At 57.9% G+C, this 17,033-nt stretch overlaps 5 protein-coding genes across 5 annotated transcripts; 3 read left to right on the top strand and 2 right to left on the bottom strand.

The window, feature by feature from the left end:
- Window positions 1-21: 21 nt before the first annotated feature.
- FA10DRAFT_265702 (hypothetical protein) lies at window positions 22-3,096 on the bottom strand. Its single transcript, XM_025521169.1, has 3 exons — window positions 2,436-3,096; window positions 1,560-2,361; window positions 22-1,488 (listed from the first exon to the last, which is right to left on the bottom strand). The coding sequence occupies exons 1-3, from the start codon at window positions 3,044-3,046 to the stop codon at window positions 112-114; spliced, it is 2,790 nt and encodes a 929-aa protein (XP_025379070.1). The 5' UTR covers window positions 3,047-3,096; the 3' UTR covers window positions 22-111.
- Window positions 3,097-6,112, top strand: FA10DRAFT_300442 (hypothetical protein). Its single transcript, XM_025524848.1, has 3 exons — window positions 3,097-3,494; window positions 3,577-4,551; window positions 4,636-6,112. The coding sequence occupies exons 1-3, from the start codon at window positions 3,404-3,406 to the stop codon at window positions 5,844-5,846; spliced, it is 2,277 nt and encodes a 758-aa protein (XP_025379069.1). The 5' UTR covers window positions 3,097-3,403; the 3' UTR covers window positions 5,847-6,112.
- Window positions 6,113-6,208: 96 nt separating this feature from the next.
- FA10DRAFT_265700 (hypothetical protein) lies at window positions 6,209-8,586 on the top strand. The gene is made up of 5 exons (XM_025521168.1): window positions 6,209-6,849; window positions 6,917-6,985; window positions 7,054-7,075; window positions 7,140-8,273; window positions 8,338-8,586. The coding sequence occupies exons 1-5, from the start codon at window positions 6,424-6,426 to the stop codon at window positions 8,469-8,471; spliced, it is 1,785 nt and encodes a 594-aa protein (XP_025379068.1). The 5' UTR covers window positions 6,209-6,423; the 3' UTR covers window positions 8,472-8,586.
- Window positions 8,587-8,596: 10 nt separating this feature from the next.
- FA10DRAFT_292669 (putative nitrite reductase) lies at window positions 8,597-12,111 on the bottom strand (the record flags this gene model as incomplete). Its single annotated transcript, XM_025524404.1, has 3 exons — window positions 11,897-12,111; window positions 8,927-11,825; window positions 8,597-8,890 (listed from the first exon to the last, which is right to left on the bottom strand). Exons 1-3 carry the CDS (start codon window positions 12,076-12,078, stop codon window positions 8,597-8,599), a joined length of 3,375 nt encoding a protein of 1,124 aa, XP_025379067.1. The 5' UTR covers window positions 12,079-12,111.
- A 1,066-nt stretch (window positions 12,112-13,177) lies between these two features.
- Window positions 13,178-16,538, top strand: FA10DRAFT_274632 (hypothetical protein; the record flags this gene model as incomplete). The annotated part of the gene is made up of 4 exons (XM_025523223.1): window positions 13,178-13,329; window positions 13,396-13,431; window positions 13,490-14,155; window positions 14,217-16,538. 4 exons carry the CDS (start codon window positions 13,178-13,180, stop codon window positions 16,126-16,128), a joined length of 2,766 nt encoding a protein of 921 aa, XP_025379066.1. The 3' UTR covers window positions 16,129-16,538.
- Window positions 16,539-17,033: the final 495 nt, after the last annotated feature.

The following is a 17,033-nucleotide window of genomic DNA, read 5'->3' as shown; positions in this document are numbered from 1 at the left end:
TTAAGTCATTGTCTGACCATCGTCTGAAGCAAGATACCTTGGTGGATGATTATACTGCTGCTAATAATACTACAAATGGACGACCGATAAGTGAGCAAATCACCTGCGTTTTTAAGGTACCGACTTTCTAGAACGCTTTGAGGGCCCCGCTTCCAGGAAATCGTGATCCTCTTTCTCTTCCTCCTCTGCCTCTTCCTCGTCGGCCTGCGCGCCTTCAAGTCTCATCGCATGACTACGTCTGCCTGCTCTTCTCCGCTTCCCTTCTCCGGTGCTCGCACGGGGTCCCTTTCTGGGCAGGTACCAACTCAGGATGAGCTCCGTCGTCTCAAAGTTGCACCGTGTGTTGCGCAGCGCAGCCAGGACTGTGGCTTTTGCCACTTCGTACCTGTCGCACATGTCTTCGATCCAGCCCTCCATTGTTGTCCTGCCCTCTTCGACATCGCCACCAGGGATCAAGTGGGCGCATGCACCGACGGAAGCGAAGCCGTAGTAATCTCTAAAGGCGTAGACCCGTTCCTCGAGGGTCTCGCCACGAGACTGTCGCGGGAACGGAGAAGTGGGCCCGCCACCTCCTAGCTTGACAGGGCTGTTGGAAGGCGACGAGGGGGCAGATGGAGTTGGACGCTGATGTCGATGAGAGGCATTCAAGGATGTCCGCCGAGCGGTGCTGCCCATCGATGCGCGAGGGTGCTGAGGCTGGTGCTGCTGGTTCTGGCCGCCAAGACTGACCCTTGCGCTGGCAGATCGTCGTCTTCGAATCCTATCGAGATCTTCTTCCACATCTTCTGCTTCCTCCTCCTCCTCCTCCTCTTCTTCTTCTTCTTCTTCTTCCTCTCCTTCCTCCCCTTCCTCTGCTTCGTCTTCGTCTTCTTCGCCTTCTTGGACGCTGTCATCTCCATGATCTTCATTTGACGATGGAGAAACGGAACCCTTTCTCGATAGGAGAGCGTTGCCACTCCGTGTTAGAATGGGGTCGCCCGCCTCTCCGCTCTCAGGCCGACGAGCGACGACGGCCCGCCTACGCCCAGTCGATGAAGAAGCTTCGCCTCTGCCATCCGCTCGCAGACGTGCATCGGTGACACCAAGACCAAAATGTGCTGTTTGACGTCCTTTGCTCTTGGCAGAAGCGCTCTCTGTGGCTCCTCCCCGGCTCCGTTCGCCTTCGATCGGTTTCTTCCGATCTGAGCTCGTTTCGACTTCCTTTTCTCGCTCCTCTGCAGGTCTACTGTCTCCCTCCCTCTCTCCTTGTCCTTCATCATCTTCTCCATCTTGTCTCCTGTCATCTCTTCCGTCTTCTCTCTCCTCGTCGTCATCGTCAGCCTCCTTGCCTCCGCCTGCTTCCTGGGTTGACTCGCTCGGGAGCTGAGACGCAAAGGTTTCGAGCTCTTCTGGCGGCATGAGAATGAGCCTATCGAGAGCGAGATCGACGAGATGCTTGCGATTCTTTGCATGAAACGCAATCCAGTCCTGTGGCCCATGTCTCGGATACTGACAGCGAAGAAAAGGTTCAGGAGGCCTGGACCCAAGGAAGAAAGAAGGGGAAAGAGACGGCAACTCACCGCACTGGAAAGATCGTCAAAGAGCCACGAGGGGGGGAACCAGGCTGGATTGCTGGACTGCCTCCTTTCGGCTTCGGCATGCTTGCCTTGGTCGCGCAGGGTAGCGTAGTCGTCTCTCATGAAGCCATCCTCGGCGTCATCGACCTCATCGAGGGACAGCTGGCCCTCGCAAATTGCCCGAGCGAGGAGCCTGGCCAACCGGTCGATAAGCTCATTGGACTGCTCCTTGCCGAAGCGGGTCGGTGCAGCAACAGCAGCAGCTGCTGCTGCGAGCGCTGTGCCGTCTTCTTCGTTCCTTGTCGGCACGCCCTTGGGGCGTCGCTCTGCTGCTTCTGCTTCCTCACCGGCTTGACCGTCTCTTGCCCTATTGTCCGTGGCCGCATCTTCTCGTCGGCGGCCATCTCTGGCTGTGTGAGCGTCTGCCTGCTCCACTGCCACAGGCCTCTTTTGGCTGTTCTCCTCCTCACCGTCCTCCACAATCTCGTCTGCCTCTTTCTCTCTCCCCTCCTGCTTCTCCGCCTGTTTCTCTTCTGCCCCCTCGCGTCTCTGCGCCTCTTCCGACTGGCCAGACCGCGCATCGGTCTCTGCAGGCGAGTGCTCCTCCTTGTAGCGCTCGACCAGCTTGGCGTAGTTCCTTCCAGACTTGATGTTGTCGCGGAGGTGCGTCTGGTACGACGCAGCGCTATGCCGGCCGTACTTTTCGGCAATCTCTCTTGCCACACTGAGCCCAGTCCAGGTCGCGCTCGTCTTGGCCAGATGTTCCACGATGTTGTCCATGTCGATCTGTGTGTAGGGCATCCGGCTGGCCGGAGCGGAGAGGCAGGTCAGTATCATCTGCTCACGGCCTATACTGCCACATGCCCCCTTCCAACTCACGGGCCGTTGACGTGGCCGTTGTTGGCGACTGCCCTTGCGACCTTTGCGCTAGAGGTGTGGCCCTCGTCGCGCTCCGTGCGCTCGAGAAAGAGGCGTGGGTCGTACTTTGCATCGTGGTAGCTCACCCGGAAGCCGGCTTCCCTGCTGTCATAGACCCAGGCAGGCATGACGATGGGCAGAAAGAGCTTGTTGTCTGCGTTGAGCTGCTCGTTTGCGTTGAGCTCGTCAACTTTTCGCAGCATCTCGCGCGCGGCCCGGCGGTGCTCGGCGTCAAAGATGACAATGTCGCCCTTGGTAAAGTGCGCCTCGATGACGCCGCCACCGGCGCGCACGGCCTTGATGAGCGCATTTCGCTCCTGGGCCTTGAACGAGACGGGGATGTGCACCTTGACCTTGGTGCCGTCGTCGTGGACAAACGTCGTTGCACCCGCCCCGCGCGACGAGCTGCTCGCGCTACTTGCGCTGCTATTGACGCGCGAGAGCAGGCCGGAGCCATTCCCTTCTGGATCCTGCGCCATGGCCGTTGCCGTGGCCGTGGCCGCAGCAGCAGTAGCCGGAGCAGCATCGGCATCGGCCCCAATGCCCAGGGATTGCCTCGTCGTCGACGGCATTGGCGCACGGCTTGTGGAAAGAGGCTGAGACTTTTTGTTCACATGCAGCCCAAGCCCTCACTTCTCTTGAACCTTTTTTTGTTTCTCGCGCGCGTCGTGCACGGCCGACGCAACACACACAAGCACACGGCACACGCACACGCACACGCACGCACGTGAAGAGGGCGCGTCGGAAATTTGCGAGTGGAAGGTGTTGGTTGTTGCTCTTCAGGCCGGCCGCCGTATCTGCTCCCTTTGTCCCCGTCCTTGGCTTCGCTCGCCTCTCTCTCTCTCTCTCTCTCTTTTTCTCTCTTTCTCGCGTCCTCTACTGTGTTGTGTCGTCGCTCAAAGAGGGCTGTGGCGGAGGTAGAAGGAGTGATGGCACCTTCGACTCGACTGAGCGGGACGGGCCTGGGGGCGTCTTCGTATTCCCAGGGCATCGACGGCATCCTGAGCCAATACCACGAGTGTGAGTGTTGCGTCGATTGCGGGCACTGGGCATGCGCAGAAAGGGGAAAGCCAGATCCTGATCGAAGTGATGTCCCCCACAGTCAAGCGAAAGCACATTGCACAAAATAGGCAGATCATCAAGACGAATGCCGAGCTCCAGATCCGGCACCGGGACCTCGAGCGACGGATCCAGACGCTCGAGGCGCAGCGCAACGAGTCTGAAATCGAAAAGGTGCAGCTGCAGGCCGACTATGAGCGGGCGCAGCATGCACTGCGTGGTGTGGCAAAGGGATGGCAGGCCATGGCGAGGAATCTTGAAATCGTGGCGAGCGCCGGGAGGATGGATTTGGGCCTCAATGGCTACCACGACGCCGGCGCAGACGGCAACGACGAGGGACAGGGACACAGAGACGAAGAAGAGACGACACCGAGATTCGAGAGACAGGCGATGCATCTCCAACCGGGCAAAAGGATCACGCTTGGTGCCAATGCACTGCCGGCAAATGATGCAGTCAAGCGTGTGGCTCAGCCGCCCAATCTACTGTATCCCAACCTGATGGAGCAGCCAGAAGAAGAGGAAGAGGATGAAGGGAAGGAAAAAGGAGAAGAATATGGAGCGATAGAACCGGCTATACAACAGCCGCAAGGAGAAGAGGAAGTAGACGAGGGCGAGGACGAGGACGAGGAAGAGGCCGAGGAGTCGCGAGACGACGATACCATCCGCGTGCTTGCATCTTCCGCGTCCGACGAGCAGCCCTCTCCAGGGCCCCCGGTGCGAGAACAAGGAGGTATAAGCAGACAGAGACTGGCACCGGCCAAGCGGGCGGCGCGAAGAAGCAGTGGAGTCTCCCAAGCGGCAGAAGCGTCTCAAGCAGGAGCAGCAGATGCCAGCGAGGACGAAGAAACAGAGCGGACGCTGCGCACGTCCTCGAGCATCGACAGTCTGAGCTCCTTTGTTGACGACGGCGAGATTCAGCTGTCAGAAGACGACGACGACGACGACGAAGATGACAACACGGCCAACTTCGCAATAGCAGTCGAGAGAAATCTGTCGCACAGCGCGTCGCCTATACCAGGTGAGAGAAGTGATGATCGGATAGCTCTGTCATAGGGAGAGCTCGAAAGCTGATCGAGCGCGTTGTATGCGCCCCTGAAAGCAGCAACAGCAACGAATCGGAAACGCAAGGTGCCGACCTCGCCCGAGACACTGAGGCAGACGCCGAGGAGCACGAGCCCACCGAGCTCGACGGCCGGTGAAGAGGAGGATGATGGGGACGACGACGGTACGGCCGCATCCACTTCGCGCCGGTCAGCACGGTCATCGGTCCGGTCGCGCTCGTCGGTCAACTACGCGCTGCCCAAGCTCAACACAAAGATGCGCAAACCAGACCCCGTCGACCTTGTTCCCGCCGGCACTGCCGGGGGAAGCAGTGGCAGCCAGGGCGCCGCTGGGCCAAGAGGCTCACGGACAGGATCGAATAAAGGCGACAAACGGAGAAGCGGAGCGTCAAGTGGCCGTACTTCGTCGACGGCATTACGAGGCAGAAACGGGGTGGCGAGCAGCGGTAATCTGAGCGACTTGCGCAAACAGCATCAAGAGAGGGGCGAACAGCAAGAGCAGCCGCATGCAGAGGATCCAGCGACTGACTTGGGAGGTCGAGAAGACGCGTCCGGTGACGGTCCACGACCTCAATCAATGCCCGAGACGGCACCGCAAGATTGGCGCAAACAAGTGCGGACGTCAAGCGGTCGCAGAAAGTCCTCTACCTCAAAAGGGAGAAGGATTTCGAAACCCGAGGAGAGCAATGATGAGGAAGGAGAAGAACAAGAGGAAGATGGGCGGAGCACGGGTGGGGACGATGAATACGAGAGCGATGGCCGCAGCCAAGACGGTCCCCGTCTGGTCTCTTCCTCCGTGAGGGCTCCTGCAGAGACAAGACCGCCGCTGGCCAAGACGGCGGGCAACGGCAAGGAGGAAGGGGCACCTCACAACTTTGACGGCCTGTTCAAGGGCGTACACGACGTCAGACCCCTGGGTGGAGGAGCAGACACCCCGATACCCAAGCCTTCGTCCATGGCGAGCGGCAAGAACATCAAGGCGCTCAAGCTTGCTGGACGATTGCCCAGCGGACATGCCGGTGTCCGGCCAAAGACGCTCTCGCGCCCCTCTGGCAAGACGTCCGTTGCGGTGAAGCAGAGCCAATCTTCAGCCACAGGGGCGAATGGTCGCTCCCTTTCTGCTTCCGACGCTGGTCTTTCCAGCCAGCTTCAAGGTCAAAGTCAGGGACAGAGCCAAGGATTAGGACAAGTGACAGGGACAGGGCAAGCCAAGCAGAGAGCGAGCCTCCATGCGGCGATGACGAACCCGTGAACCCGTGTCCATTTCCCCTTTGTACCACTCCAGCTACTTGCTGTCGCTTATCGTTGATATACCTCTCCGCTGCCGTCGCTGCCGTACAACGCGGCAGTAGAATGCAAGACTTTCCTACAGCTCTCTTCGTGGCCTATGTGCGCGTGGTCCAAGACAGGAGTGGCGTCTGGTTGCATACAGCATGGCCTGGTCGTGTGATTGAATGACGGCCCTGAATTTGAATTAGACTGCACGTCTTTACAGACGTGAAATGTCAAAAAAAGGCTGGCCAGGCATCGAATGCGCAGGCGCGCGTGTGTGCACAGGCAGAGAAAGATCTCCGAATTTCAAACAATTAGGCTCGCTCTCCTCTCTCTGTCTGTCTCTCGTCCGTCTTGAGTCGCTTGCGCGCTCTCTCTCTATCCACCCCCTTCTTTCGCCTTTTTTCCGAACGCGCCCCTCACCCGCTCCCGAGGGCCCGAGCTTGACAGGGTATACACGTCCTGTCTGTTTCTTATTTCCAGTCCTCTCGACCTTTGCGCCGCGACTGGCAGCACGCTGCAGAGTCGCTCCAGCAGGGGTTGAGCCACCGCGACAGATGCGCGGCGATACGAGTCCTGCCGACGGCGACAAGCTCGGGCGGGAGGCCCCAATACCGAGGCAGCTGCAGCAGGTCCAGGACGACGACCTAGACCCGGACTCGGTCAAGAGGCATGAAGAGGACGACGACGACGACGATGATGCTGACGAGGGCCGCGACGAAGAGGTCGCAGGTCTTGTGCCGAGACTGTCGGACGAAGAGGAGCGCTCGGCGAGACGGGCGAGAAATGAGGGCGGGGCCAAGCTCGGCAGGGCCACAACGACGTACAGGGAGGGAGATGACGACTACGACGACGAAGACCATCTCAATCACGTAGAGGATGGCGGCGGCTCAAGGTCGCCATTCGCGGATCGGAGAGAGCAGAGGGCTAGACGAAGAAAGCCAGCAGGCGTCCTAGCTACGATTTGGGCCATCGCAAGAGAGGTGAGCAGAACTCGCAATTCGTACCGTCTCAAATCGCTGCAGCTCGCTGATCACAACTTCACTACAGGCGTTGCCAACGCTGGCCATCTCGGTCCTGAGCCTCGTCTTTTCTGGCGAGCTTCTGATCCACCTGGCAGTGAGTGCTGCTTTCCTCGTCCTTTGCTCCTTTGTCCAGCCGCTGACATGCAGCGACCACCACCACAGCGCTGGCCAGTCTTTGTCAAAGGTGAGAAGGAGAACGAGGGAGTGAGTAGAAGAGAGGCTGACCGAAGCGAATGCCACACCCTCAGTCGACAAGCTCTTCATCCTGGTGCCCATCCTCCTCAATCTCAAGGGCAACCTCGAGGGCAACCTATCGCTGCGCATGTCCACCTCGGCCAACATCGGCGAGCTTGATATTCGCAGGACCCGCGAGACGCTCATCTTTGGCAACCTCGCCCTGCTTCAGGTCCAGGCACTCATCGTCTCGCTCTTTGCCGGCATCCTCGCCTCTGTCCTGGGAGTCATTGGAGGCCTGGGCGGCGCTTCCGAAGGCCCCAAGACGGCCCAGCGCCGTGGGTTCGGTGCTCTGTTGACCAAGCGGAGGGTGATCCACCACCATCCTGCGCCGTCGGACCCTTCGATGCGGCTCCGTAACAGCTACTTTGAGTTTGTCCTCGTCATTGCCACGGGCATGCTGGCTGCCTCCATGTCGTCGGCCATTCTCGGCAGCTTCATGTGTGCGCTCGTCGTCGTCACGCGCCAGCTGGGTGGCAACCCCGACAACATCGCTTCGCCCCTCGCCGGATCCCTGGGCGACCTCCTCACGCTGACCATCCTGGGCCTTCTCGGCTCGTTCCTCGTCCGCTTCGAGGGCACCATCCTGGCCACCCTCATCCTCCTTGCTCTCGCGGCCGCCTGCGCCTGCTGCTTCTTCTTGGCCTACCGCAACGCCTACGTGCGAGAGCTCCTCTCCTCGGGCTGGATCCCCCTCGTCGTGGCCATGTTCATCAGCTCTGGCGCTGGCCTCGTCCTCGACGCCTTTGTCCAGCGCTATGAAGGCTTTGCGCTGCTCGTGCCTGTTGCGACCGGTCTCCCAGGCGCCTGTTCGGCCATCTTCGTCAGTCGAATCAGCACGGCACTCCATTCCGGCAAGGGCGTTTCTTCGTCGCTCTCCCACTCCTCTTCCTCGACGCTGATCTCGGCACTTCGAGACATTCTGAAACTCGGCCCCACCGAGGGCTGGATCGTTCCCGCCACGCTTTTCACCATCGGAGCTGGCATCGAGGTCCTTTTCCTCGTTCTCGTCTGGGTCACTGGACAGATGTCGTTTGGCTGGCCCTTTGCCATCACCTTTGTCATCACATCGGGCCTCATTGTCGCGGCCTCTCTCTACATTTCGCACCTAATCACCCTCTTCCTCTGGTCCCGCGACTATGATCCAGGTATGTTCCTACCGACTAGCAGGCCATTCTGGGGGACCACCTCACTGACCATCATCACCAACAGACATCTACTGCTTGCCCTATGTGACTTCGCTGATCGATGTCATTGGGCAAATCCTTCTAGTCGTTGCCTTTGCTACCGCCACTGTTCTTGGCGATCAAATCACGGCAGCTGTCAATGATCACCAGAAGCCGTAGACTACTCGCACGATCCTTGTAATATCTTTCTCCTTCTCTCGCATCCAGATATCTGGTCCTCTCATCGCAATTTCGTAGCAGCATAGAGAAAATGAAAAAGAGAAATCTACAGACACAAACCGAGATCACCAGTCGAGCTTGCCACCGCTCGTCGTGTCGCCGCAAGACGCCTTCTTTGGCTCGTCCTTGCTTGCCCCCTTCTCCTGGACATCTTCCTTGATCTCTGCAATCTCGACACCGCCTGCGTCTTGCTTCTTGTCGCTTCCCTCTTGGTCGAAGTCACTAGCTTTGCCTCCGGAAAGAATGTGTGACTCCTCCTTTGCCTTTCGGATCATCCACTTGCTCGTCGAGAGCACGGCGTCGAGGGCCTCGGTCGGGGGCAGGTTGAGGCAGACGTAGCCCTCATCGTCGACCTTTGCCTTGAACGTCATGATCTGGTAGTCTGAATCGGTAACGCAGAAGCCACCCTCCTTTTCGACCTCTGGGTCCAGGAGGTAGTTGCGCTTGTGGAGCGGACACGACACGTAAGGCCTGCCCTGCTTGTCCTCGCCAATGAGGCCGTCGGCCAGCACAGTGGCTCTCCGATGCGGGCACATTTGCTGCGAGGCGTACCAGCCACGCCCGGGGACATGGTAGATTGCAATCTGCACGTCGCCGTACTTGACCACGGCGCTCGATGTGGCTGCATCGTTGGGATCGACCTCCTTTGCCTCGCACATCCTCCGCCACTCCCACGGTGCGCTCTGCGCCACGTCGAGGACGCTGAACTTGAGCGGGCTCACGTCCTCGGGCCAGTATTCGGGCCTACTCTGTTCGCGCTCCCGCACGCGCTCAATCGCACTCTGCGACTCGTCGGTGTTGACAAATTGGCGGAAGGCCTTTTGGCGCTCGGGGTCGCGCACCACCTTTGTCCATTCGCAGTGGTACGTGCCAATGAGGGTCTGCATGTCCTTTTCCAGCTCGTCGCAGATGCCCAGCTTGTCGTTGACGATGATCTGCTTGAGCTCCTCGATGCCGCCGGGCAGCGACTCGATCCACCTCGCTGTGCGCTGCAGCTTGTCGGCAGAGCGAATGTAGAGGGCGAGGAAGCGGTCGATGAGCTTGATGGCCATGTGTTTGGTCACGTCCGAAGCAAGCATCCAGGCGTGCCGCGGCTGCGCACCACCGTTGCCGCCCACGACGACGTTCCAGCCCTTGGGCGTGGCCAGGACACCAAAGTCCTTGCTGTGGAACTCGGCACAGTCACGGTTGCATCCGCTGACGGCCGACTTGAACTTGTGCGGCGCGCGGATACCCCGGTACCGGTTCTCGAGCTCGACGGCAAAAGCCACGCTGTCTCCGACGCCGAATCGGCACCAGCTCGTGCCGACGCACGACTTGATCGTACGCAGCGCCTTGCCGTATGCGTGGCCCGATTCGAAGCCTGCATCGACGAGGCGGGTCCAGATGGCGGGCAGATCTTGCTTGCGGGCACCAAACAGGTCGATGCGTTGCCCGCCCGTGATCTTGGAGTAGAGGCCAAAGTCGCTGGCCACCTCGCCCAACACCTTGAGCTTGAATGGCGACACCTCGCCAGCGGGCAGGCGCGGTACGACCGAGTACGTGCCGTCTCGTTGCAGGTTGGCCAGGAAGCGATCGTTTGTATCTTGTGTCTGCCGCAGCGCTGGTTGCATGATCCAGTCGTTGAAAAGCGACGAGAGAATGCTGCCCACAGCGGGCCTGCACACCTCGCAGCCCAGGCTGTTTGGCTTGACACCAGCGCTGGCCATGACGGCTGGGAAATCCTTGAGCTTTCGGAATTTGATAATCATGAACAAATCTGACCGTGAGTGTTTGAAGTGTGGGCAGAGGTGGTTCGACACCTCGGCACCAGCATCCTTCATGGCCTTGTTGAAGATGCTTGTCCCTAGCGGCACGCAGCCTCCGCAGCCCGTGCCCAGTTTGGTGCAGCTCTTGATCTCGCCAAACGATCGGCATCCCTTTTCCTTGACCTGGTGCACCACGGCGCCCTTGGACACGTTGTGGCAGCTGCAGACCTGCGCATCGTCGTCCAGGTCATCGCCTTCGTCCTCGCCCTCCTTTTTGACGCCAATGATGAGCTCTGCCGGGGGCTTCTCGAGCGCCTTTTGCTTGTTGCACACGCTGACGAGCTTGACGTAGTCTTTGACGTCGCCTACCATCATGCCGCCGAGGAGGTATTGTCCATCGGCGGTGAAGATGTACTTTTTGTACACGTCGGAGAATGGATCCCGGTACGTGAGAGCCTTGACCTGCGGTGGACCCTGATCTTCGTCCTTCTTGCCGCCGCCTCGCCGACGAGACTGCCCAGGCACAGGCCTGGTGAGCTTTCCCTTGTCGGCAAAAAAGTCGCCAAACGAGGCCACATCGACGCCCATAAGTTTGAGCTTGGTGCTGAGGTCTGGAGATGTCATGTTTCTCATTTTGTGGTGAGGCCCTTCTGTCAAGTTGAAGGCGAGAACGTCGGCCATTTCGATGCCAGGTGCGATCAGACCCCAGGTCTCTCCCTTGTACGAGGCGCATTCGCCAATGGCGTAGATGTCTTTGACGTTTGTGCTGAGATGCTCGTCAACTGCAAATCCGCCGCGTGGTGCCGTCACGATGCCTGTGGCGTCGCCACCGAGGTCATCGCGCGGCTTGATGCCGACCGCAAAGACGATCATGTCCAAGTCATACCGCTTGTCCTGCTGTGTGTCGGCTCCGCCCTCGAGCATGATGCCATGCAGCCGCTCGATCTTCTTGCCCTCTTCTTCCTCCTCCTCAACAACAAGATTGCGGACGCGAGCCTGGAGGAGAACCTCGACGCCGAGCGCCTTGACCTTGTCGAGGACCATCCTGCCACCTTCACCGTCCAGCTGACGTGAGAGCACCCACTGATTCCTCTCGACGATGACGGCCTGCTCCACCGTCTCGAGATCGAGGAGTGCCTTTCCCGCCTCCAGCCCAAGCAGACCTCCACCGACGACCGCGGCTCTCTTGACCTTGCGCGCTTTGGAGTAGGAAAGCATAGCCTCGAGGTCCGCAATGCTGCGGTATACAAAGGCGCCTTCTGTCCGCTGGAATTGTTCGCGGGTGATGTAGGGTGGCAGAGCCGCATCAGAGCCAGTGGCGAGTACACAGACGTCGTATTTGATCTCGTTCTCCTTTTGCGTCTTGACCGTCTTATTGGCACCGTCGATGGCCACAACGGGGTCCGAGGTGTGGTAGGCAAGCTTGCCTGGCGCATGGCTGCTGTACCAGTCCAGCGGATTCAAGTAAAGCTCCTCCGCCGATGCCTTTTCCCAGTAGGTCGACAGGCCTACACGGTTGTAAGCGAGATGAGGCTCCTCTCCGATGCTGCGCAGGGGAGACACGCATGATTCATTTCAGTGACCGACCGATTGAGAACGGAGACGAAAGTTACTCACACGATCACCTCCCACTCATCGCGTCCTCCTTCGATGTCGTACTTGAGCAGCTTTTCTACAAATGCAATGCCGACCATGCCAAATCCGACAATGACAGCTCGCTTCCTCTGCGTCTTCGGCGAGTCAGACGCAGATGACGTTGAGGGCTCATCGCGAGCAACCTCGGTCGGGACGGGTGCCATCTTGCAAGTCCTGTGTTCTGGATGGAGATGGTGAGAAAGAGACCTCGAGCCTCTACCAGACCCTTCGAATGCTTTGAAAGTCTTTCGGTGTCGACCCACCTCGCTTTGCCTCAATGATACCGGCCAATGAACCGGGTGGCCGGCCACACTACAGTCCAAAGATCCGTGCGATACTACTCTAGCCAATGAATTCCAGCCCCTTTGAACCCAGCAGAGAGATAACAAGGGTTCACCTCCCATTGGTAAGCCATTCAAGATAAAATTCTGCAAGAAAAATGTTCAGTGTATCTGTTCTTGGCGAGGCGGAAGCCCTCCTTGAAGCGATAAGGGAGAGACGATGCTTATCTCGAAATGACTTGATCGCGTCACTGTGATTGGCTGTGAAAGCAAATGCCACGCGAATTTGACCGCCTTATCAGTGAATGGCTTCATCGGCCTTTGTTATCTATCCACGAAGGCAATTTGAGGCGGCGAGGCAATATGGGGCTGCCTCCCTTCTGCCCCTGATTCTGCTGACGCAATGACCAATCGGAAGGAAGATGAAGGAGAGATCGAGACACAAAATTGCGGAGCGGTATGCAAAAATCTTGCCACTCCAAGCCTGTGGAGCGCTTTCTGTATGTGCCTCGTCGTATATTGCTCCCATCCCGCAGTGAGGCGAATGTACTGTACAAACATCTGAAATTGACCTTAGTGACCTGAGAGTCCTGTACTAACGGGACACCACCACCACATCCTCCCCCTACCATCGTTGTCGTGACTCTCGCCCCCTTCTTTCGAGGCCTCGCAAATCGAAACCTCGATCGGTCGGTACATTCGAGAGCTCCGATTTGAGCTTTCAAGCCTTCGGTTTCCTCCGATTAGATTAAGAAGCAAGGGAGGGCACTGCATCTGCAAGAACGATCCTGGCCTGCAAAGACCATTGGCGAAGCAAAGGTTGGCTTGTGGCGTTTCGTCATCATAGGAAGTCTGAGCGACGACATCCTTCGACAAGGGCATCTCGCCTATGCGTAGAGGATTCTTATTGTCCGGTGAAAAGGGAACAAGCCTGTAGCGTGAAGAAGGCAGAGGGCCGACTTGCGGCGACAAACACTACAACATGTCTTCGAGCAGCGGCAGCGACGAAGCTGGACCTTCTACCGGCGTCACGACCCCTTCCCCCGGCTCCCTTAGCCCATCCCACAAAGTCGGCCAGGAAGGCGAGACGACTGTGGAAGCTCTCGATGAGGACGAGAGCTACTATTCAAACGAGTATGGGACGAACCTCCCATCCGTTCCCGAGGCCGGCAAGGTGGAGCCGCTAGCCATCGACGCCAGCACACCTGATGCTTGGATCGCGCGAGATGAGCGAATGTGAGTTACTCCATTGCTGTGAAAGAATTCGAAGCTGATGTCGCCGTCATGTTTGAAGGATCCGATTGACAGGCAAGCACCCTTACAATGTCGAGGCACCTCTGACAGAGCTGTGGAAAGCGGGCTTCCTGACGCCCCAGTCTCTCTTCTACGTCCGCACGCACGGTGCCACGCCACATGTGACCAAAGACGAAGCCAAATCATGGACAGTGCGGGTGCACGGTCTCGTGCAACGGGAGATGTCCTTCACCATCGACGATCTAAAACGCCTTTTCCCTACCGTCACGCTGCCAGTCACGCTCGTATGCGCCGGCAACCGCAGGAAGGAGCAGAACATGGTGGCGAAGGGACTTGGCTTCAACTGGGGCGCTGCCGGCGTGTCGACTGGCCTCTTCACGGGTGTCTACCTGGCAGATATCCTCGATTACGTGCGACCGATCCGGCCAAAAGGAGCTTTCCCTTATAATCGAGACTCGCCGGGCTGTGCAAAGCATGTCATTTTCGAGGGATGTGACGAGCTCCCCAAGGGCAAATATGGCACTTCGCAGAGGCTTCAATGGGCCAAGGATCGCAACAAGGGAATGCTCATTGCTTGGGGGCTGAACGGAGAGGAGCTCTCGCCCGATCATGGATACCCGCTCCGGCTCATCGTACCCGGACAGATTGGGGGCAGGATGGTCAAGTGGCTCAATCGCATCGAAGTATCAGACAAGGAATCGCAGCAGTGGGTTTCTGTCAATGTCTAATGCACAAGGGAGCAGGTGCTAACTCATCAGGGACTTAAGCTACTTGCACTTCTGGGACAACAAAGTCTTGCCGACGGAAGTAACGGCGGATCAGGCAAGAAAGGAAGAACATTGGTGGTATGATCCGAAATACATCATCAACGACCTTAACGTCAATGCCGCAATCACGGTGCCAGCGCACAACGAAGTGATGCAGCTGCCGTCTAGCTCAACGACCACAAAAATTTGCGGTTACGCCTACACCGGGGGTGGCAAGAGGGTTCACCGCGTTGAAATCAGCCTCGATGAGGGCAGATCATGGAAGCTGGCCGAGATCGATACGGCCGAAGACAAGTACAGGATTGCACCGATCCGCGATCATCCCTTCTTTGGCACCCTCGACCTGAGCGAGACGGAGATGAGCTTCGCATGGTGTTTCTGGGAGCTCGTGGTTGACGTCGACAAGCTGGCGGGCGCCAAGTCGATCGCTGTCCGTGCCACCGACGAGGGCCTGGCGATGATGCCGAGAGATATGTATTGGAACGCCATGAGCATGATGAATAATTGCTGGTTCCGTGTCGCCGTTCACCGCGACGAACGGGAAGGAGACAGGACGGGAACGCTCAAGTTCGAGCACCCGACGGTGGCGGGGAACAATCCTGGCGGGTGGATGGAGAGGATGAACGAGGACGGCTTGAATCCGCGGTATCCTGATTTCAGCGTTCGTGCCGATCTTTCGTCGTCAGCAGAAGAGCAACAGAAGCAAGGAGAGGAAGGGGAAAGGGGCAAGCCGGCGAAGAAGGAGAAGGTAGACGTCAAGAAAATTATGATAGACGAAGCCAAAGTTGGCAACGAGATCTCGGCAGAAGATCTGGCCTCGCACGCCAACGAGGAGCAACCGTGGTTTGTTGTTCACGACCAAGTCTATGATGGCACATCTTTTCTCAAGCAGCATCCAGGCGGAGGCGAGTCCATCACCCTAGTCGCCGGCGAAGATGCGACGGAAGACTTCATGGCGATCCACAGCATGGATGCAAAGGTTCAGCTCCGCGACTTTCACATCGGCAAGCTGGCCCCCGGAGCGTTGTCGGGCGACGACGGCAAAGACAGCAAGCAAGAAGAGGCACCAGACGCACCGTTCTTGCGTCCCAAACACTGGAAGAAGTCGAAGCTTGTAGAAAAGATTGAGGTATCGTCAGACTCTCGCATCTTCCGATTCGCCCTTGATCGACCAGACCAGGAAGTGGGCCTGCCGGTCGGCCAGCACGTCTATGTCCGTGTCCGCACCACGAGCCAAGATGGCGAAGAGAGCGAGACAATCCAAAGAGCCTACACACCCTTCTCCGGCAACGATCAGAAAGGTTTCCTCGACATTCTTATCAAGGTTTACTTCCCCTGCGCTGAATTTCCACACGGCGGTAAGATGACGAACGCCCTCGAGAATCTCAAGGTCGGAGAAGATTCGGTGGAGCTCAAGGGACCGTTGGGCCACTTCATCTTTGAGGGCGCTGGTCAGGTAAAGATCCACGGTCACTCCCGACGAATCAAGAATGTGGCCATGATCGCGGGTGGGTCGGGCATCACGCCTATCTGGTCGACGCTGAAGGCTCTCGTCGATGATGAAGCCTCATCCGACGTCAATGTATGGATCCTCGATGCCAATCGTACAGAGTCGGACATTCTGGCTCGGAAGCACCTCGACGAGGTCGTTGGCCGAGCCGGGGCCCGTATCAAGCTGTGGCACATTCTGAGCGCAAAGGACGTCGCACCAGACTGGGCAATGGGCAGGGGACGGATAACGCTCGATGTTCTACAGAAACATCTTCCGCCTGCTCCGACAAAACCCACGTCGGACACTGAGCTCGAAGACACGTTGGCCCTGCTATGCGGTCCCCCACCGATGGAGAATGCAGTGCTCAAGGGCCTAGAAGAGCTTGGGTGGGATACAAAACGCACTGTCGTCCAGTTCTGATGAATGTTCAGCATACACAAAAGCAATCATGCAGCAGCATCTGTACTGTAATGAGCCACTGTAAATGAATCATTTGAGCGCAGGTTCTACATGACTCTCTCTACACCACACACATCTGATGGTTGTGGCCGTATCTAGGTGTTCCTGCTTTGGCCAAGCCAAGCAAGGCCGCCGGGGGATGCAGATTGGAAAATAGGGAACATTCTTATACTCCGAGAAGTCGTCTCGTCGTTACGGCGAGCTACAACTCGATCTCCAGGGTGCGAAGAGGGTGGACTGCAAGACTGGCCTGGAGCAGCATGCCCCAAGTTTGCCGACTCATGCTTGTTTGTGGACCTAAAATAGCGACGAATTATACAACAAACAACCCCTAGCCAAGCAAATAGCACCAAAAGAGGGAAGACAAAGCCGAAATTCAATAATGAGGGAGGGGGCCCTCTTTTTCCTTTTTAGTCGGGAAGAAAGGGCACCGCTCCAGTGCCTACGCGACGCGACCTCGTGCATGCCGATTCGTACGCTGGCGGTGTACCGCGGCCGTTGGCTCCCCTTTGTTCACCCTCTTTGTCCCTTTCATTGCTGTAACAGTAATTGATTCCCTCTTTCTCTCTTTCTCTCCTCTCGACCAGCACAACATCCTCTTTAGCAGCCCAGCTCTGGCAGTGAAGCTACAACCCCACCGTCCTCTCTCCCTGTCTCCTAACTCACTCACTCACTCTCTCTCTCTCTCTGCGAGACCCATCCGTCTTCCGCTCCCTTGGCGACATTTCCACAAGTCAGCAACACTCACTCTCTCTCGTTTGAGCAGCAGCAACCAGCACGACCAGCATCAATAACATCTTAGAAACGCCCTTTCACACAACCGCTTCCCCAACATTCCCAAAACAATTTCAACTACCATGACCCGC

This window comes from Acaromyces ingoldii (genome assembly GCF_003144295.1).
Source record: "Acaromyces ingoldii strain MCA 4198 unplaced genomic scaffold FA10scaffold_2, whole genome shotgun sequence".
Classification (NCBI taxonomy): Eukaryota; Fungi; Basidiomycota; class Exobasidiomycetes; order Exobasidiales; family Cryptobasidiaceae; genus Acaromyces; species Acaromyces ingoldii.
This window is presented reverse-complemented; position numbering and strand designations above follow the sequence as displayed.